Raw genomic sequence first — 22,832 nt, forward strand, 5'->3', positions numbered from 1 at the left:
CTAAAAATGGAGCTTGTACTCGGTGTGCTGAATCAACAGCGTTATAAGCACAAATAAAAAAAAACAACCCACAGTTTAATACACTGCAACCTCTCCAGGACACTTCAACTAGAAAAACGAAAAATTCGGCGGTCCATCTTATCACCGAGTGCCCATCTAAAGCATGAAATACTTTCTCTTATACTTGACCATGTTAACACTAATGACGGCCCCCTGTGGTCACACCTTTTACATTTCTGCTCGAAGTTGGCATCAGTCTTGCATAATGTACAAGCGTACACAAAATGTAAATGTTTTGCAACCAATGAACTTCATTACAAGGTGTGTAATGCCAAGTTGTGTAATGAGGTGTGTCAGCAGTTCCTAACAGGTGCTCAATGGCAACTATGGCAGGAAGCTCACACACCTAAGGTGCCATTAGTTAAATGACACGCTCTTTTGTTTGCAATCGTGCTCCTGGGTAAACTGGAAACCTCAGCTAAAGGAACTGCAAGAAAAGCTTTTTTTTTACTTATTAATTTCTGTGAGAAAGAAGTATGTAATATTCTTTGCATCTACTTGTTGAGCAAGAAACGTGTGTGTCATGCTATGCACACCAGGAAGAACACTACACAGAAAATCCCAGTACGGACCATCAAATGGTGGAGACAAACCCAAACATAGTGGCAAAAGCTGGAAACTGCACACGCCACAGCCTACACATAAAATGGATACACGCACAGTGAGCATAGCCTAGATCAGTCTATTCCATATTTATCACCAACATGCAAACATGGGTGGCGACAACTTTCAGAGTTCAATCCTTGCTACGACTGTTGCTTCACAATACGTGACCAGTGTACTCTTCGCAGCCTCTCATGTCATCTCTCTCCTCTTACAAAGGAAGACGGTGAGCAAGAGAACAGCACAGGCACCACTGTCTCGTGAACCTTTGTATCTAGTCTATTTTATGATGTTGCCACCATATACACACATCCACATTGTTGCACGCTTAATTTTGCGGTTTCCACTGTTTCCATATGCACTACTAGTTTGCACGAGAGAACTGTGAAAACTCGAGCCAACTGCCCCCACTACTCGTTAGCATGAACCAGCACACTTCTGTAGTTTTTCTCTTTGAAAGGAAACAGCTGTTGACACCTGTTAAATTACAAAACAATCAGAGGTTTGCAAGTGCTGGAGAAAAATGGCCTCAACATGCATGTTACACAAAGGGGCATTGCTAGAGAAGTGCTGCTGGTGAGAAGCAAATCAGTGGTCTGCCAAATATGACATGAGTGAACAGTGGCTCTTGGAAGATGTCTCCACACTGTGAAACAGTATGAACTACCACTGGCTGAGATCCAGCACCACACCCCCCGTGGCCATTATTCAATGGGTGTGCCAAAGAGCACTTGGTCACGGCAACAAGACCCAGACAGCCAGTGGCTTTGTCATCTCTAGCATCACCAACTATCCGTATGCACTTCTGAATAAAATATGTACACACAAGGGGTTTCCAAACTGTGTTCCAGGAACACAGCTTAGTCTGGATTTTGAAAGCACCCAATCAATGCATGCATTTCCTCACCTTATAACGACACAAGGCGCAACAAATTTGACGTGCCCAAGAAAGGCTGGCAAAGGTGACAAAAATGATGACAGATCCTCTTACTGAAACATCAGCAAATCTTTCTGACAAAACTCTACTTGGTTCCCACAGCCATACTTTCCATGTTACAGGTGCCATCACAAACCTTCTACACCTCCACTTTTCAGCTCTGAATCTTGTCACAGAGCCACAGACTTACTCCAGAAAGTTAGACATGCACAGCTTTTGCACTAGTATGTGCCATTTTTTTTTTTTACAGAAAGCATATATTTACCAACCAAACCCTGCCAGTTTTAATTACTCTACTAGTACATTTTGATAGTTCTTCTCAGGGAATGTTCTACTGGACATATATTAAACTAAACTACAAGCCCTTTCAATGCATTCTTGCACTGAACCAAGTGTCATTACATGCAGTAGTTATGACAGCTTTAAGGGCCAAGAAGCTGCTGCAATTTCAAATACATAGCCGCTATGAGATGAGCATGGTACAGCACATTTGTCTCCAGCGCTAAGATCCGGTCTGTCTAATTAATAGCAAGCTGACTATGTTCTAAATATACAGTGGCATGTGGGTGTCTGCTCCACACCTCAACACACATTCGGCTACCCAACAAGACAACATACGCTGAACACTCTCATCTCTTGTATCATTACTGTAATAGGCCACTTGCTGCAATACACGCTACCAACCCCACCTCATGCGTCCTGGGTATAGCAATCACCTGCACATGCTTTGTACCTTGTGAAAGTTCCTCACAGGTTACCTTCTCTGGATTTTTTTTTTTTTTTGCTGTAAAATAAGCACTTCTTGAAGCTTTTAAGCACTGTTTGAAATCTGGTGACATTTCTTCAGGCCAAAAGTCTGAACTTCTGGTGTACACTAATATATTGTTACATCATGCAAAATTGTTTCTGTAATATCTATTACGGAGATTTCTTTCATTAGTTCCACCAAGCCAGCACATTTCCTTTCTAAATTTTTTTTTCCTTTAGTGGGGATATATTATGGGGTTTTAGTTAGCACCAATCATATCTTGAGGGTGTTATCACACAAATTTTCAATAGATCTGTTTGGTTTCCTTTGAATTCCATCAGATTTCTTTGGACCTTGTTGAATTCCAGAAAGTAAGTCAGAAAGCATTTCATGCTTTAAAAACTGAATCACATCAAACACCTAGAGCCAACAACCTCTGTACACATTAGGACTGCAGCAACACAATACTCAACAAAAACAAAAACCAGAACAATGCTGCATTCCAAACATCACACATGAAGGGAGGCACAGAGGTTGGGTGCTCTGGCTACTACTACTTTTCTTTTTATATATATATATATGTATAACTGGGTAATATATTACAACTATGATATAAATCTAGATTGCATTTCATTGCATATACACAAGCACACATAAGTGCACGCACCCACTCACTCATCCTTTGCCTTGCTCACCTCCGAGAGCACAAATTATCACACATGTGAAATGAAGTTGCAATATGCAAGGTATTTCACCAAAAACTGTTCACAATTTTTTAAAAGCTGCTTTTTAAAACTAGAAGCCTGTTTTCTTTGATACAGTGTTGTGACCAGTGGCAGGCATCAGAAAAAACCTAAGCTGCATTAACCAGCAAGCTGGTTAACTAAAATCTCATAGCTAACTTTCAACTACTACAGTAAGGCATCTCAATCTTTAGATATTGGTGTCTTGCCATTAGTAATATCCATATAAGCTTTTAGATTTTCAAAAATGCAATTCTCACTGCTTTTTCACCCGTCCCGTGACAGTCGCTTGACTTTGGGACCCTCGCCTGTATACTGAATTTATGTAACCGATTTGTACTCAATAAATTCTTATCTTATCTTAAAAAACCAAAACTGCTACGTGGAGTGCATGCAACCATGCCTACAAGCGCTTGTCGCATGCCATTTTTCGCCACACATGCCGATGACGCAGTCTAGCCAGGGAGTAGCAAGTGTGGGGAAAACACGCATGCCTCAGCAACATGCTTTTGGTTTGCTATGCAAAAAGGGGCAAAATTCCTTACTCTGCAGTACTGGCAAGAATTGAAAACTGATATGGGTATCAAAAACAGCAAGCTACCAATCTATAAATGAATGCAGCACCAAAATACAATACAGCAGACTCCCATTAAGACGAACTTTGTTAAGACGAATTCTCCGATAAGATGAACAAGTGAGACCATTTCGTTGCTTTCCCATAGGACTCAATGTAAAAAGAAAAAAAAAAGCTGCTTAAGACGAACTGTTTCGCGTGCCCTTTGGTTAAGACAACTTTGCAGCGACTGCAAACCACGGCAACCCTGCGCAATACCACCCGCAGGGCGTACGTGCAGCACTATCAAGGAAAGAAAAAGAATACAGAATGTGTATAAGCAAAGAAGGGAACACCTGCAAGGTGGCTTCCGTGCACCTTCACACAAAGCTGCCGGGAAGCCATCTTGCGAGAGCGTTTTCTCGGGGAAAGGTACTCTTGTCGCTGTGGAAAAGGCAGGACACTACCTACGCTGACTGCAGGTCTCAGCATCAAGCGCGCGTCACATGCCAAAAGACTAAGAGGCACGGATGCTAAAAGTGCACCCGCTCGTTGACTTGAAGCTTAAAAACTCCAGGGCTGAATTTTCAACAGACGCAGCGTCGCAACACGGGCTATTGCAGTAAAGAAAGGACCAGATTGCCTGCGGCATAAGGAGAGGAGTGTGGTGTGCCTGTCTGTGGCACTGGTAACAGCTATGCTGCAGAAGGAGCAAGATAAGACAGAGATGCTTGGCCACCCTGCTAGGCACGTTCGAAGCACTTGGAGCAAGATCGAAAGCAAGAATAAAAAACACAAATAGCAGCCACTGAGGGATAGTGAGAAAACTAGACCAATGCCAATTTCATGTAGGATAATGTGACCTTGTTTCATGCCCTCACTATTCAGCTCACGTTATGCATAGCGCAATAAATTCTACATTTGCAAATATCCTCTCCCTGAAAGGCTAATTTTATTCATCGGTTTCATGTAACATATATACGGATACACCTGGCATGGTCACATATCTTTCATAGGGGCACTTCAATTAACATTAACAAATTTTCCGGTCCCTTCAAGTTTGTCGTAAAGGGAGTTTACTGTAGTTGAAAAACATCAGATTTTAGATAAACCAGATAGCTAGTGGCCACTGACACAGCTGTTTTCTATGTCCCCAATAATGACAATACTATAACGAAGTAAAACTAAAAAAAAAAAAAACATTTAAAAAAATTACGAACAGTCTTTGGTGAAACATCATGTATATACATATACATGTATATACATATACATGTATATACATATACATGTATATGCAAATATAATATGTTTAACATGCTGCACTGAAACTGACGCTGTCCATGGCATTTTATTTCAAATCTGAACTTTTGAAATAAATAAAAATGTTTTCCGAGGAGTTGAAAACATAAATGGCACTAAGTGCTATTACAGGCCAGTGCACTCAGGTATTTGAAGAAAGGGGGGGGGGGGGGGGGGTCAGAGAAGGTGGAGATGGGACGGCTAGGACCCCTGACCACTGATTTGAACCGGGGGAGGCGGGGGCAACCACTGGTCCAGCTGTCACAGAAAGGCACACATCTGAGTTCTTTTAAGAGGCCTGCACCCCCAGCACACCAACCATGGCTGCCTGCCTTCTCAGGGCCCGTAGCCATGTATCCTCTTCTGCAGGGCTCAGACACTGGTATCAGTGTGTCACGCTTGCGCTGAACACCAGACAGAACAGGTGATGCAACATGGCCCACGACACTCAGTTGCACTTCACTGCAGTGCATATGCAGGAGAGCATTTGAGATATAGCCGTTTTCAATAAATGACAACAAACAGGCAAGCAGCAAAACAGGACTTAGTATTACAACTACACCCAATGATCAACTTACCAAGCCCAAGAGACACTGACAGCAATGAACAACAAACAAAATCAGCTATGCGTTAAAAAACTAGTGTGCCCAATGGCCACCAAATAAAGCAGCACTTCTGCACCTCGCAGAAATGAACTAACTATGAACACAACATAAGCGGCTGTGTATTAGCCCGCTCTCTTACCCAGTAGTTATGTTTTCAAGACCAGAAGACAGCACCACTGTAGTTCACAGCAATCAAACATTGACACAACCAGCTGCAGATCAAGTTGCCACAAAACTGCAAACAAGTATCCCCAAGATACAATGTATTCTATGCATTCACAAAAATCACCAGCACTTTTTAATAACTACTGGCCACATTTCAACATACACTTAAAATTTTACTGTTAGATTTTCAAACTAATTTATATGTTACTTGTCTATTTCTATGCGCCAACTGCCATGAACAGTTCCATACAGGTTGCTCCCAGAATGTTTCAGATCCTCTCTCAGCTCTGCAACATTGCACACACTACTTCATATGCTTGTAAAACTTGCACCATCTGAAATAACATCTCACCATGGTCCAAAGGGAGTGTGCTAGTACATCCTGATGTGACCTGAATTCTGGAACCCTCAAACAAGCTCAAGGCAAGCTACATAGCTGTGTCATCACAGAGGGAAGTCTTGGACAAAGTACTAAGGATCCTGATCAACTGCAACAGGCTAAAATCCCCTTCAATGTATGCACACATTTTTTTTTTTTTTTCTTAAAAGGCCCTGTTTGCATTTTTGATGCTGAATTTTAAGCTCAGTCCTCCAATACACTCACTTCACTAAATATGCACACCACAAAGCCAATGCACCTATGGCGAAATTGCAGCACTTCTGAACACAAGAGACCATGGACACACATCGCCGCTAACGCTCCAGACAAACCCCCTTCATAACTGCTGGCCACTGCTCTTCCAGTCCTGCAACCAATTCAAACACCTGTAAAATAAACAAACCAGCCCTGAACTTTCCGTCTGCGCCCTTCTTTGGGTGAACAGTGGTGGCTATGAGCAAGCTCCATGCTGGGTGGGCGAGCAGCAGTGCCAGCAGCTTCTGCTCAAATGCCCAAAGCACACTCTGGACACACGGCTACTCCTGGTCAGAGTCGCCATCACTAGAGTAGCCACTCTGAGAGTCTGTGAGCCGATGGTGTGGCGAAAGTTTACGATAGGCCTCCAGCCACTGGTCCACCATTTGTAGCACCAGGTGAGGACTGCGGGGCACCTTCTGCTGGGCCACCAGCAGGCCCCCCTTGGTCACACAGCAGTCGAGCCACTGCTTGATTATCTCCTCTTCACGGCCAACCTGCAGACCCATCACGGGCAAGGAAAAGTGCCACAAATTACAGCCTCCTGAAAGCAACCAAGCCAGAACAAGAACACAGCTCACAGCTTAATTCAACTGCTTTGCACCGCATTTTCACTATTCCAACTACAGCCCAATCCCAATGATACGAATCTCCTGAAGCAGCAAAAAATATTCCTATCATCCAAAACAAAATCCATAGGTAGATGTGTCGTGTTGTGTAGGGTTTTATGGCACATAGGCAACTCGAGCCATCATGCGCCAAACTCAAGGTACAGGGAAATTGTTTTCTGCAGAATTTTACAGAAATATTAATTATCAGTGGCGTAGGGGGCCTAAGACACTGTTTTGTATTACCTAGCGATGAAGGAAGAAAGAAATTTTATGAATGGCTAATATAAAAGCTTTAAAGTAAGTCGGGTAACGTCAGCAGCCACCCTTGGATGGGCAAGGATGATGAGCCTCCCAACCAGTAATACGAAACCTCAGCCTTCTTTCCAGGAATGAGAAGGTGGCTGAGGTGTATCAAAAAATGAGGCGAAGCAGTGGGTAGAAATTCATGAGTTTGTCGAGGAAACCTGTTTCTCTTAAAAAGCTAAACACTCAAGATATGCCAACAATTGCATTTTCTCCCAAGAGTAACATTGGGTGCAAAGGAATGCGTTTATTATAAAACTCAGTAAAATACATTTTCCTCAATTTTTCGACTTTCGTGCATGACAATGAAGTATGTTTAACTGTTAGTTCTTCTCCACAATTTTCACAAACAGGTTTGTCTTCATTTGTCAATAGAAAGTTGTGTGTGAGGTGTGTGCGGCCTATACAGAGACATAAAAAAACTTTAATGAAACGCTCCTGGTGCAAACATGACTTCCAATAATCTAAAACTGGCTTTACCAAGTGTAATTTGTTGTTTACTTCATTGCTCCAAGCCAACTGCCATTTTTCCCTTAATTTATTGTGTACGAGGTTCACGCAATCCTTAAATGGTAAATTTGCTTTCTTTATCAGCAGCGCACAAGTCAGCTCTCTCGTTGCCTTTAATTCTGACACGACTTGGTACACAGCAGAGTTTTATGTTTTGCCTTTAAGCTATGGCGGTTGTTATGTTGTGTGAGAAGAGTTGTGTAAGACGTAAGAATTGCGAAGCATGCAGATAATAAAATCACCAGTTTGATAGAAACTTCTGCAAGCCAGTGCAAAATGTGAATGCTAGTGACCAAGCATGTAGATGCCAGCCTGACAATGCCTGCACCTACCTGCATGGTCCTAGATTTGGTGACGATCGACAGGCTGCTTAAGAATGCTGTACGCATCCTTGGCTTCATTTTTGCAGCTAGCCAAGCGGTGCCAGCGGCAAAAAAAGTGTTTCAGACTATTCGCCAGGGGCATTCTAAGCTGTTTGTTTCGGAAAATAAAGCACTGTAATATGTATACATAGCTCAAACATGTTTAATTTCGTTTTTTCTTTTTCACTTTCCCCAGTATCATTTTTTACATCACCCTACATACTGGCAACAAGCTTTCTTCGGCTTCCATTCGCACAATTTTCACCATTCTTGCTTTATTTCTAAAGCTGGATGATTGGAGCTTGCAATAAGACCATCAACATAATTCTAGTACTAAATGAGAATTTTAGAGAGCATAAAGAAATACCACCTTTTTCCTCATCATTTTTACATGAACGTCAAAGCACTGCAACCTTTGCTCCAATATATTAAAATTTTTGTTCTCTAAGACCCTCTTCCCCCCTTTTAAGACATTGTTGAAGGCAGCCATGAGAATTTGTTTGTTTTATCAGAAGTGCCTCTAAAAGGCTATGTGAGCGAGCTAAGTGCATTCAAACATTTGTTACATAAAGCAGCAAATAAAATAAACCTTGCTGTGAGATGCTAACTGAAAGGAGACCATTTATTGCAATATGCATGAAGTGAGCAGAACAGTGAGGGCATGAAACAAACAGCATTGGTCTGTTTTTTTCCTTCTGCCATCTGTTCCTCCTTTCCATAGCGACCACTATTCCAAGATTTTTTTTTTCCTTGCCTAGGACTCTGAGCTCTCTGAAGGTGCGAAACATACTACCTATGTTGTGGTACAGACTTTGAAATCACAATTGTCTTCTCACTCTCTCTCTCTTATAGTGTAACCGTTACCAACTCCATGAGTAGCTGCACCAATATCTGGCCATGTCAGATCTCAGTGCTATGAAAATGTGTGGTGCGATGCTATATCAGTTGGAAAACTGTTCAATCCCAGAGACAATGAGCAGGTACAACCCAAACCTAACGTCTTTTTGTCTGCAGACAGCAATTCGTGGCATGTGACACATGCGATGCTAAGATCAGGCTACATTAGAACTCTGTGCCATTGTGCTGGCGTGCATAATGGTGCCCTGCCCATCATGCACCCACCCATTAGAAAGAACCCTCGCCAGAATGCTTCCTCACAAAAACTCTTCGCCGCAACAAATCTTTCCCATACAAGGTATAGGGAAGATTTCCTTTGCAATGACAGCACACCAAAGTGACCTCATCAACGCTACACAGCAGAGTACCTGTGTAACTCTCTCTCTCTCTCTCTCTCTCGAAGCAAACATGAAAATAAAAGGAGGGGGAGAGAGAAAAAGAAAAGACAATTGCTCGCAACAAATCTGTCCTGCACATTAAGGACACGCTAGGTGCCTCAAATGGCAGATGCTATCAAGATGATGAGCAACAAGTGCTCCTGGCCCGACTAACCTCGCCCTGGGTGAGGAAGTGCAGGGGCAACAGCTGACGGTCAGCTGTCATTAGAGGAAGGAAGGCCACCTGCAGGTCATCTCGTGGATTGGCCCCAGCGCCGCCTATCACCTCAGGCTCGGGCTCCATGGGCACCAGGGCTGAGAAGTGGCCACGTGTGTAGCCCAGAGCTATTGGGGACTTCCAGCAGAAACTCGGCTCCCACAGCAGAGGTATGTAGATGCCTGCCATTCAGAAAAGGGGAACAGCACTTGGCATGTGACCACATAAAAACAGCACGCAATACACAAAATTGCCAACCTCAAATGGCACTCCTTCAAAGGAATACTGAACCCAAATTTTTCATCTAGAGTTTTCGATGTAAAAGAAAGTTGAAGTGACAAATACGGCAAACTTTTTCATGACAGAGGTAAAGTGGGGGAAAGAAAAAAAAAAAGGAAAGAAAGGAAAAGCCAGTAGTTATTAGAATGAAACGAAGAGCTGTTTTTAAGAAGGCTGCTGCCAGCAGCAGATAAAATCTGCAGAACAGTCATCAAAAGATAGGAATGACAAAACACCTCCACTCCCATTAGTCACAGTGCACAACCTTCTTTATAAGACACAGCTACTGATGGCAATCTAACAAATGCACCAAAATGCAGCATAAGCAAATGCAGCATGTAAATTGTGCATTCCTTAACAAACTTGCATATTACCATACTTTCCAGGGTATAAGACATTTGGTTTTTGGTTTATGGTGGCTTAACGCCCCAAAGAAACTCAGGCTATGAGGAAAGCCGTAGTGGAGGGCTCCGGAAATTTTGATTACCTGGGGTTCTTTAATGTGCACCGACATCGCACAGTAAATGGGCCTCTAGAATTTCGCTACCATCGAAATTCGACCGCCGCGGACGGGATCGAACCCGCGTCTTTCGGATCAGCAGCCGAGCGCCATATAACCACCGAGCCACCGCGGCAGCTAGGTATGTTTTTTCCTTACTTAATTTTTTACTGGTGGTCTTGTCAATGGAGGGAATGGCCAAGAGTATCTTGAAGTATTGCAAAAGTTGAATCTGAAGCTGCTTCCTCGTATTTTGTAGCAGGAGCCCAGTACTAAGAACCTGGTTTAAAAAATAACAAGCTGCACAAAGATTTGAATGGTGCAGGGTTATAGGCAGTTGTCCCAGCAACGTCTGCATATTTTTGCAATACGCCTAAGTTTACTTACTGTTTAACTCTGTAAAGGCTCAATAAAACAAAGAAAAACAAAGGTACCAGAACGGCTCATTTTTTTATGATGTGAAATACTTCACTAACACAATAGTATAGATGAAAACATTTCACAGCAGAAAATAATGTTTCATTAGACTTTATGCATTGTCCACTCTTTTCGAGTCTCGTCACTATCTTCATGTGAAGAAAACTTTATAGACATCACTGCGACGTCTCGCATTTGGAGAATGTGAAAGCAATGACGCCATTCCGCTAAATTTGGTGGGCTACTGTTTTTTTTTTCACTATTATTTTTTAATTAATGTTTTGTTAGTTATTCTTTTTGTTAATTTGCATATTAATTATCAAATTTATCCACACTTTTTCTGTTTTGATTCTACTGCACTGAAATTCTGCTAAACTAGGCGGGCTGCTGGATTCCGATAAATTTGGCGGGTTTTTGCTTTTGCTTTTAATTACTGATTATTTTCATTTTTTTGCTCTTTTTAATCATTCTCATTTGTTTTTGGTTGGTTTGGTGCATGAACTGCCGAGTTTCCAAACGTTTTTTTGCTCTTCTGTCAAGTTTTTCCTCTTCTGTCCCTACTGTTAAAGCGATATTTTTGGCTCTAATTAACTAGTCACCCTATTGACATTCTTTTCTTCAGCATCATCCTCACGCCTTCCTCTTCCGATTACAGCCACTCGTTTGAGAACGTCACAACTGCTATGGACATGTTTTGGTGACACAACCCCGTTGACATAGCCTAGAAATGCTTTCGCATTAATAAAACTTGGTGCCAACATCCTCGTAGCTAAAGCTATCATCCTCCAGCAGATGGATGCCACATGGATGATGCCACATGGATGATGCCATGCTTGTTTGAAAGCGCCGGAGGTTCTCATGTTAGCAGGGTCAGCCTCAATACAGAAAGAATGCACTATGCCATCTAGTGCGAAAACTCATTTAATGAAAGCACGGATGAAAGAATGGGGGCTGGCATCTATGTTTTAAATGTACAAACACCATTTGACGAGCAAAACTCATCAAACGCCATTTGGAACACTGTGGTACACCCACGACAAGGTGAGCACATGAAAAGCAAGGGCACTGCAACTGCAATGAACTGCAAGGGCATTGGCGGCCAAGGAGCGCCATGGCACAAGGTATTTTTCTTCTACTCAAGGTCGGGTCAAAGACCCATTTCCCAAGCAATTCACCCTAAATAAGCCGAGCACCAGACCAAGGGAAAGCTTGGACCCATCTGTATTACCGGTGGGAAACCGGTGGCACTGGGGATCGAACCCCGCACCTCCCGCATGCGAGACGGATGCTCAAAAGACTAATGGCATATTCGATAAACTCGCACCAGAATTGACCCAAAACCACTGCGGTGCTCAAGGACCCGCGGTAGTGGAGCTCCAAGCCGGGGCAACATCGAATACAAACTGCATCGCGCCGGTGCCCGTTCCGAACGCCGCCTTGGGGGCAACAAAAAAAGTGCCCCCACACGGTGCGCCCCATTTATCGAAGATGTCCGGTGCGCACCGGTGCAATTTATCGAACATAAAATTTCGCACCGGTGCGCACCGGTGCGCACCAGTGCTGTTTATCGAATATGCTATAAGCCACCACTGCGGTATGATCATAAACTAGCGCAAAAATAAGAAGCATTTTTTTTTATTATTATTTTAAAGAGCACCTGTGGCCGGGTGCAGGTTCACATGCATGGGGTATAAGTTTTGACAAATGCCATTCATTCACAGTTGCTGACTTTGTTGTAGAGCAGAAGATTCTGTGTTGTTGTATATTATGTGAAAATAATCTAAATAGCTGCAATTTTTTGTACGAGTGCTTCTTGTGAGAAAATAAATGTTCTTTATGAATCAAGTCCTCGGCGTCCTGCGTGCACTTGTATCTTTAGGTAGCTATTATAGTGAGTGAACGAAACAACCCTTCGGGTGTACTGAAGCAGAAAAATGACTACGATATTTAGGCACAGGCTCTCTTTCTGTTTAATTTTTTACCGGCGGCATATAACACCCCACCCCCCGAAAAATATTTCTCGCTACACCGCTGATGGCAAGTGCTGCCATCGGTGAAACTTGGGTTGCCTGAGTTGGGTTGCGACCCAGGCTGGCTTTTCTGAGCAGCCTCTCATGATTAAATGAGTTGCCGCCTGACACAATGAGCAGGCTGCTAGGCATACATTTACACACCTCGGCAGGTTGCCCACCACCCGGTGGGCAGGTGAGCAGCCTGCCACAAAATCAGCTTCAGACAAACATGCAACGGCTAAATGCGGGCAATGGCCACTATAAGAGCTAGCACACTAGAAAGAACAAAAGCGACTTGCCTTCAAAACGAGCATAGCCAAGGGCTTCCCCACGAAAGCTCTTGACGTACTTGACTCCATAAACGACAATGGGTCGTCGTAGGACGTGGGCCAGAGTGAACACATGCATCTGCTCGAGTGCTGAGCCAGGCTGTGCAGCCATGGAGACCAGTGTGGTCCAGTCCTCCTGCCACTGAGCCTCGTCCAGAGAAAAGTGCAGCAGTCGAGCCTGCAGTGCCTCCGCTTCTCGCCACCGAGGGTACAGCCTACATGCAGCCCCAAAAGAAGAGCAGAATGCACAACCAGGCTTCTTCCTTTCTGAACTCCACATGGTTGAGACACAGGTTTCTAAAGAAGATGCATAAACCTGCACATGGAAAACCTTTGTCCTGTACAGAAGGCTTCCCAAGGTGTTTGCTTCTGGATGTCAAAAGGGCCACAGCTAACATGCACCTAAGTCCACAAAACATGTGTAGCAACAGTGTAGGAAAGCCTGAGATGCAAAAATAGCTTGGTCGTGAAACAGATTTTTTTTTTTTTTCACTGTAAATCATTCAAAACCTGGCAGAGCAACACGTCAAAGAACGGCTGCAATTGCGTCCTATGAGCTGTTACGTGCCATTAATCGAGATGATCGATTTTAACAGATGCAGTAAAGAAAGTTAAGTAGGACATGGTCTAATAGCCCACTACAAGTTGAACATAGTGATCATTGGATTTCAGAATTCTCGCATTTGACAAAATGCTTTACGGTCAACCCAGCTCTGCAGTCACAAGCATCATCTCAAAGAATGCAAAATATGAAAAAGTCTTTCCCTTCTATGCTGCGCATTCTTTAAGATGGCACCATACCAACTAACCCACCGATCATCAAACTAGGTTCCACAGAACAGCAGGGTTACTTGGATACTTTTGGGGGTTCCTTGAGCACCTAAATTCATGCATGCCACAACCCCCACCTTTTCTTTGCCCAATTTATGCTGGGTCTAATCACACTCATTGTTCATTGCCATAGGTAGGCACACTTACTCATGAGTCCACCCATATCGGCTCACTCACACTCGTGTCTAGAGCATGAGTTTGAGTGGATGTGAGTGTGGGTGATCATGAGTGTGAGTATGAGTGGTGATGAGTGTGAGTGCATGTGAGTAGGGATAAGTGGATGCGAGTAGCGATGAGTGGATGTGAGTGGTGAGTAGATGCGACAGCAAAGTTTGTCGTGTGTGTTTCGTGGTGACTGTATCCTCTTAGCTATTTTCATTTTGTTGAATGCTGAGGAAAGCAAATATTCACTGCCAAGGGTGCTCGAGACAGTATAAGGCATCATGCTGGTGTCTTAAGACGACCGAAGCACGAAGCAGAAGATTCCACTGGAGCAGGAAAGGCAACCATTAGTTGCTGTTCACCTTACTAGTTCACTGTTCGCATGCGCGCAGACTCTCCGAGGGTATAATGAGCCGCTATAAGTTGTGTCAGATCCTTTCATCGAATTTCACGTCGCCACTGCTAGAAAGGTAGAAATCTCTTGTCACGCCTCCTACATGGCTCGAGCTCATATATGCAGAGTTCCGATGCTTGCTGCTGAAACGACGACTTTCCGCATCACGGCAATAACTAGCGTAAGATACGCTCACAAGTACTGCACTGAACGCTAAGATTTTTTCTGTGCCCGCGTGTTTGCATTGTAGAGCTCTACTCTGGCGTAAGTTATTCTATTGGACCGGACCCACACGAAGAACCTGGCCCACTTGGCCCGGCTCTTGAAATGCACAAGCCCGGCTCAAGCCCGGAAACGATGTGAAAACTAAGCGCGCTTTTTGGTAACGCCAGAGGTTTGTTTCTGTCATGCACTTGAAGGAGCCCTGCCTTGCAAATCAAGCATGTTGGTTTTTTTTTGGTTTTTTTTTATGCATAGAATCAGACATGGTGATGTCTTGACTCCAAGGAGATAGCCGAAGTAGTAATATTTAAAGTTTTAATGTGCTCTATAAATGACTGCTTCGTGCTGATGGTGGCGAAACGCGTGGGCGATTTTCAGCAGGGGATACGAGGTGGCAGCCAAATTGGCCGCACCCGTTTTGATGAGTTCGATATACAATTCAAACATAATTCTTGTATACTCGTGAATAGGATCTAAAATATAACACATCTCAGTAATGGCACCTTTTAGCTCAAGAAAAAAAAATGTACAAAAGTAAAGCAGCACAAGTGAATAAAAGCTAAGAAGAATCAAGCTAGGGGCGAAAGTTTTCGTTTCATCTAAAAGTATTGTGCAAGTGAGTGCTGCTGTTCAAACCGCCAATACCGAAAAGGCAGCGAAGAAAAAAACCACCCGACGGACATCATGGCCAAAAATGTGACAAAAGAACAGGAGACTGAAGGCGGAGGGCAGGGAGGGGGGGGGGGGGGGGCAAATCTGTACTTGGCACCCGTTCCAGCCATTACCCTTTTCGTGAGGACCTCACTCAATCTTTCCAGAAACACTCTCCATTTCCCACGCCGCGAAAAGTATTCATAGTCGCCACTTGTCTCCAATGTGCTCATACAGACTCGTGGACATGTAATTTTCATGACAAACCCAAGACTGGTACTTAGACACCACCCAGGACCGTTGTCAAGGCAAACTCATTAGTATTAATACTCAGATACCCACCATTGAAAAATGGGTCTAAGTATGTGAGCTGAAGCTAAACAGGCACTTGTCTCAGCAGCAAGCGCGAGAGCATACGAACGTAACTTTGGTTCGGGACATGGAAGACGCTTGACAAGCATGTCCAACATTCTCAGACAAAAATTTCAAAAAGTAGAAAATTTTAAGATACTGTTACGGAAATACTGAAGGTAATAATCCATTCTTCCGATATTTAGCAAAAACTTTCTTTTAAAGTGTTTCCATCGATAGCATCAAACAGTTAAGACTGCCATAGAAAAATAATGGGGAACGCTTTTGACGATAGCAAAAACATTAACAGAAAAGAAAAAAAAATACAAGACTGCGGGCTGGTGATCTGCGTACTGATTGTTATAGTGAAATCTTACATATGAAAAAATTCATAAACGGTTTCCCGCTCAAAAATGCTTTTGTCCACAACAGTTGGGTATGGTGACCACTTCCTTCATGCATCGAAACTGTGAAAATTGGCCAAAGAGCTCGACAGAGCCCCGGCCAGATCACCACATCTGTGCGACCCAGTCTGTGCAAGGGGAGCCATGAGTGCAGTCGTCCGTGGCAGTAAATCTCTCATCCCCTCCATTGTAAGCAAACAAGGAAACAGTGAGTGGATGTGAATGTGAGCGAGTGTGAGTGAGTGGTTGTGAATGTGAATGGACATGAGTGCGAGAGTGAGAGGTTGTGAGTGTGAGTGGGCATGAATGCGTGTGTGAGCGAGTGAGTGGATGCGAGTGCGAGTGACTGTGAGTGGGATTGAGCCACCTTTCATAGTGCCGAGGTATGTTTAATGCAGACTGTTTCACTGTACAGCCAGTAATTACTAATTGAATTTGGGCATTTAGGTGCCATGTGTCTGCATGTGCCTTTGTAGATGGATGTCAGGCAAGTAGGGGTGGAAGCCAAGACGTGTGGGTTTCCTCAGCACCTTTCAAAAGCTGTTAGGTTCCTCAAGCATAAAAATATAAAACCCCTGAGCTAGCCCAACTGTCTCTAGAGCTGTATGTGCGGCTCATCAGTAGACTAGTTTTACAAAAACCATTGAAAGTAAGCCATAATGATCATACTGCTCAGTACTGTCGGATAAATTACCGTACATACTCGTGTAAGGGTCTCACTTTTTTACCGGTTTTGACGGGGCACGGCCCTTACATGAGACTGCCATTTTTCCGTAAAATTTTTCCAACTTCAGCGGAGCCCTGATTATGCGACACTAGGCATGTGCGAACAGTGGTTTTTTGGTTCAAAGTGAATATTTCGAATACCGTATTTACACGATTGTAAGTCGACCCATTTTTCAAAATTTGAAAATCCGAAGTGGGGGGGGTCGATTTACAATCGAAACCAAAGCATCGCACTATAAATAAAGGCGAGACAAACGAGACAAGCGTGGTTGCATTTTTTGCTGCGTGGCTCCGTCGTGACATCGTTCTTGCCTTGAGCAGCTATGTCAACGCGCAGAACCGGCATCCCCGCCGCCCCGCGCGAGGCGGCCCGCTGATGGTGGCTGTCGATAAGCAGCAAACCAGCACCAACCCACTCCCCACACGTGGCCGCAGATTGCATATGCTGATAAGCGGCGGCGGCCCGATAACGCCTTCGCGTTCTACTCTTAATTTTTTTTTGTTTACTTTCAACCGCGCACTCGGCGCCGAAGGGAGCGTCGGTAGTTGATGGAAGGGCTGCTGTTCCAATTGTGGCGGCACCCCCCTCCGAACCACAGCGGCACCAGGGAGTGTCGGTAGCCGACGGAAGAGCCGACGCCGCTCGCGCGTAATTTCTCTCTGGCTCTGACGCATTCGACTACTGCCGGCCGCGTTTCACAAGTTTTTAATGTAGTGCTTCGTCATTCGTCATTTGTGCTCCAGGTCTGATAAGCGACCGGCGCTTGTTCGCGGCTACATTCAAGATGTCTGTCATTCTTTATGCCGAAGAAACGAACTGTGCGTCGGGCCGCAAGTTCGACCTTCGCACTGAGTGATACAGGAGTGGCAGCTACAACGAGGCAACATTTTCAGCTGTTCCTCGCGATGTCATGATGTGGCTTTTTGCGAAGTGCAGGATTTCACTGCATGACGATGTTAGAACGACTAGCTGTGGGACTGCAGCAGCGATGACGACATGACGACGGCAGCGCTAGCGAGGACGATGGCGCAAGTGTCGACGAGTAGCCCAGTGACTAAGACATTTTTGTTTTGGAATGTGCCCACGGGCACTCCCGCGTGCGGCAGCCGATAGCGGCTGGTGATCAGCGGAGGCCACAGGATAGTACTGTCGCGTTCTAGTTCTACTAATAAAGGCCAAGTTTAAATGACCTCAAGTTTTTTTTTTTTTTCACAATTGTGATGTGGGGGGGTCGACTTACATTCGAGTCGACTTACAATCGTGTAAATATGGTACTTCCGGCACACAAAAAAAGGTTGAACGGCACAATAGGCATTTTCAATATCACGCGTTTTTCAAACACACCAGGCCATTGCATGAAAAAAAAAAAAAAGAATGCTTTGAAGCTTTGGCATGCTGATTGAAGCTATGCTGTTGTTCTGCAAAAACAGCCATTGTAAATAGGGGGAGTCGACCTATATTAGGAGCTGATGTATTTATGGGACACGTGCTGCCATGGAGATGTGCATCCCGCATGCTTTAAGGTGTCAAAGAAATGGGAGACAAATTTCAAGAAACGGAATGACCTGAGCCTAAGGCGAAGCACAAATGTATGACAACAGTTGCCCGAAGCACACGAAGAGAAACAGCGTGCGTTTCTGTGCGATGCGAGTGAACTGAGGGAAAAACATCTGTTCCTCCTTGGTCAAATCACAATGCCGACCAGGCTACGAGCCGATTTGACATGCCCAGCAAGACAACTGTGTGCAGGAAGTGAGAGCACACAAGTTCGCCTGTTGACCATGGGCACAAGCTACCACCCTTTCTTCTGTTCAAGAGGAAAACGATGTTGATCAGGAAAAAATTTCCATCCAAAATTGTCATGCGGGTTAATGAAAAGGGTTTTTTTTTATGACAAAACTGTCCTTGAATGGTTTCGTCTCGTGTGGTGCAGGCATCCGGGGGCACTGCTAAAGCCCCGCAGCAAGCTCATCCTGGACTCCTTCCGCAGCCGCATCACCGAACATGTGAGAAAAGTGGAGCAGACAGTGGATGTGACCTGGTCACCATACCGGGCGGATTGACACCTATTCTTCAGCCACCGAACGTGGTGCTGAACAAGTCATTCAAAGATCACATCAGTGCTTTCTACAAGGAATGGTTCCAACACCCCAAGACATCAACAAGGCGACTGAAGCGCGCTTCTTGAAGTGGCGCAACGGGTCAACAATGCCTGGTATGGACTACCAACCGACATGATCTGTGCAGCATTTTCCATGTGCGGCATCTCAGCACCGCTTTTGACGGCCAGCAGCAGTAGTGGCTCACAAAATGGTAATGATCACGACTGTGTCCTTCTCACCATCGACGACAAGTCTTAAGAGATATCTTGTGGACAAATAAATGTTTCCTTGCGTGACTCAGTATTCTGAAAGACCGACTGGTAGCTAGGGCCACAGGGTGAAGCAGTGTCTACCTAGAGCCCTACAGCAAGTAATACTATATTCGGAGTCAGAACTTTTTTAGCCCAGGGGGTGGAGAGTTTGGGGGTCGACTTATAATTGGAGTCTACTTATAAACGGCAATATACAGCAGGTTACATGAAGACAACGAATCAGACAGCCTTGCAGAGAGAGGGTAATATCAAATAGAGCATTTATTGCACTATGCATGAAGTGAGATCAAGGCTGAGGGCATGAAATAAGCTCACATTATCCTATTTGAGCATGGCACTTGTCTAGTTTTCTTTTTCATCATCTCGTTTTTCTCAGTTTGTCCAACAGTGGTTGCTATTTGTGTTTGTGTGTTGTTTATTTTCGCTTTACTTCCTGCTCCGAGCACTTCGAAGGTGCCCAGCAGGGCAGCCGTGAGTCCCTTCTTGCTCATTCTGCAGCATAGCTGTTACAGCAGAATCCCTCTATACTAAAGTAGCTCGGACCAGCAGAAATTTACTTATATCAGGGTATTTACTAGTATATCAGTTGGTGATGGCATGCCTCTGGCTATGCTCTCTGGCTGCTTACTAAACAGGAAGTGCTGGTTTATAAAAGAAACACCCAGATATACCTTACCTCTCTCTTATTGTCCTTTTATGTGATTATTATTTACTTTCAGTTATCACGTTTTATCATATTTGTGATATCATTTATAGTTTGGTTTATTGAGGTTTAACTTCCCAAAGAAACTGAGGCTATGAGGGACGCCATAGTGGAGGGCTCCGGATATTTTGACCACCTGGGGTTTTTAATGTGCACTCATATAATGCGCAGTATGTGCATGAATAATGCACATAATGAGCACAGTGCATGGGCCTCTAGCATTTTGCCTCTATCGTAATGCAACTGTTGCCTATGGGAAACCAACCAAATGGTAATCACTAGTTCATCTTATCCTAGAATTCACATTAACCAAGTTCATCTTAATGGGAGTGTACTGTACAAGTTTTATGTGTTACATTACAGAAAGGAGCATTCAAAGTTACAGAACTATTCACGGTAAGCTTTCTGATCAGAAAAAAAAAATGATCAACTGCTTTGCGCTTTGATGTTGTGCTCTTTGAGGCCACGTTTCGATGGAGGCGCAGCAAAGCAATAGGTGCTTATGTGCTGCGTGATGGCAGTGCATGTTTAAGAACCGCAGGTGGTCTTAAATTCATCTGGAGCCCTCCAGTATACTGTCCCTCATAGCCCACGTGTCGCTTCGAGACTTTAAACCCCACAATTTATTTACTTCATGCCCAGGACCAAAATTGGCAGCAAAAAAATTATGACAGAATGAAATATTTGCCATGTCTAAAAGATGGGATTGCATCCAATGCTTACTTGGCCAAAAGCAACTCAATGAAGCCAAAGAAATGAAACTAAACAATTTTGCATCTGCACTCCTTTATGTAAAATTTATGCATTAGACCTGAAATAATATCACTACAGTGTATCCAGGCTATTGCAACCAATTTTAAAGGCATAACTCAAGCCTCCTTACAACACTTACACAAGGGCAAAAGGAACGAGCAAGGCTTGAAAAATTCCTGTGCCTTCCTCCACTCTTCTGCACTATCAATGTAAATTCTTAAACATATTCAGTACTTATTTGGCACAGAACCCACAGCTCCCAATGAGAAGCAAAAGCATCACTCACACAGAAGCAGCCTCGCACAGGCTGTCACCGAGAACTTGCCGCAGTGAGTTGTCGCGGTCAAACACACCCCAGGTAGCTTGCAGAGCTGAGTCTAGAAGACAGTTGCCAGCACTGCGATTCCACAGGGCATACAGCCTTGAGCCTAAGGTCTCAGTTAGCTCCAGGCTCCAGTTGATAATAGCAGAATCCTCTTCGAGCTCTGGGTCACAAGAGCACAAGAATTACAGCGTTGAAAGCAAGGCTTAGCAGTAAGAATGAAGCAGTTCAAGCAAATATTATCAGACTAACGTACAAAGGAGACCCATACTCAGTGTTTCTTTAACAGATGCTCAATGCACACACCACAGAAGCCATCTCCCTGCTCGTAGAGATGTCATCGTGCCATAAATTTCACTATTCCACACTCAATGAAGTGTTCTCGCGAGTCAAACATGCACTGCAATAATAAAATTCCTTCTAACAAACAAATTTAGACCCCACCTCACTTATCCATGCCCTATGTGCACGCACGCATATTGACATACAGTTAAACTTGGATACAACGAAACTAAAAAAGTCTGGGATTTTTGCGAGTTTTCGCGAAAAGGCTCGAAAGGACAATGCTGAATGGAAATATAGGTGAAATAACTTTGAAAAATGTTTACAGAAAATCCCCTTACTCGAAGTAATAAAACGCAGAGAAAAGTTTCACGATCACATCGATAGCGCGACTGCGTCAGCAGTCTGCACCACTTTCGCAGCGGCTCATGCAACGCCGCTACGAATGGGGTGGGGAAAGTGGGGAGGCGGGGAGTGCCGCGGCCGAGCTATAGTCAGTTACAACTCAAGAGCAAAGCAGCAGATGCCCCTCAAAAGAGGCCTTCCAGCCAATGGCGTTGACCGCATTCCATAAAGCCACGGTTAATCTGATTAAGCCATGGTTACTCCCCATTTATCTGCCACCCCTTCCGATTTCAAGCTAGCCCACACAAAGGGATTGGTCAAGGGGGAGAGGGGGAGAATCGGTCAACACCACTGGCTGTAGGGGCTCGCCTGCTGGCTCGTTCGAGTTGTTACAACTACAGAGGTGAGCTCACGCGGTTGCACCACTGCCACCGGGAGACTGGCCGCGGAGGCATTTGCTTCTTCTCTCATGTCCCCTCTCTCGGTCTGTTCGCCGCTGTTGCCCCAAGAAACGGACTCTCTGTTTTGCGTCGCCAGTGCGCTCCGCCGTCCCCGCTCCTGACGCGCGACAGCTATTGGCGCCGGAATCAAGCACACAACCATGCATCGGCAACGGTCGTGCACTGCTCGCAGTTTTTTTGTTATGTCCTATTATTTTTCGCTGCTTTGAGCATGAACTGCTGCAGTGCCACGCGGTATGGAATTCCAAAAATGAAAGCAGCAAGGATGTGCTGATGGCGCTGGAGCATAGCACGTTGTGTCAACTGCAGTCGCTCGTTGCAATCATAGACATTGCTCTCGTGCAAGTTCGTGCTTCATTGTCACAAAACTATTCTGCGAAATTTCGTAACTCAGCACAAGCTAATAGATAGTCGGCGTAGCGAGGTGATTATAACAAGGTCAACCGCCGCAATGCCTTCGCTACACAGAGGCCTCAAATACACACGCTTCAATGGGAGCGGTGCTAGGGAATTGAGAAACATCGTAATATCAAAGAATTAGCTATATGGAGGTTCGTTACATCTAGGTTTAACTGTATGAAATTTTTGACAATAACATATTTGCTATCAGGTGAGCCTACCCCATCAGTCTACAGCCTGACTTAGCATTCCCCTTTAGTGTCCCTTTAATCATCTGGTTGGCTGTGCAGC

At 44.4% G+C, this 22,832-nt stretch overlaps 1 protein-coding gene across 7 annotated transcripts in view; it reads right to left on the reverse strand.

Annotated features, from left to right (window-relative positions):
* Nucleotides 1–5,469: 5,469 nt before the first annotated feature.
* trbd (ubiquitin thioesterase trabid) overlaps nt 5,470–22,832 on the reverse strand; it is a 57,731-nt gene continuing 40,368 nt past the window's right edge. For all 7 annotated transcript variants that reach the window (XM_089578679.1, XM_089578683.1, XM_089578684.1 and 4 more), the window contains 4 exons: nt 21,019–21,217; nt 13,131–13,375; nt 9,583–9,806; nt 5,470–6,844 (listed from right to left, as the gene is read on the reverse strand). In XM_089578679.1, the coding sequence (XP_089434805.1) occupies nt 6,629–6,844; nt 9,583–9,806; nt 13,131–13,375; nt 21,019–21,217 (884 nt within the window). In that variant the 3' untranslated portion in view covers nt 5,470–6,628. The remainder of the gene's footprint in view (nt 6,845–9,582; nt 9,807–13,130; nt 13,376–21,018; nt 21,218–22,832) is intronic.

Source organism: Amblyomma mixtum, chromosome 3, assembly GCF_055824585.1.
Source record: "Amblyomma mixtum isolate Tamu chromosome 3, ASM5582458v1, whole genome shotgun sequence".
Lineage (NCBI taxonomy): Eukaryota > Metazoa > Arthropoda > Arachnida > Ixodida > Ixodidae > Amblyomma > Amblyomma mixtum.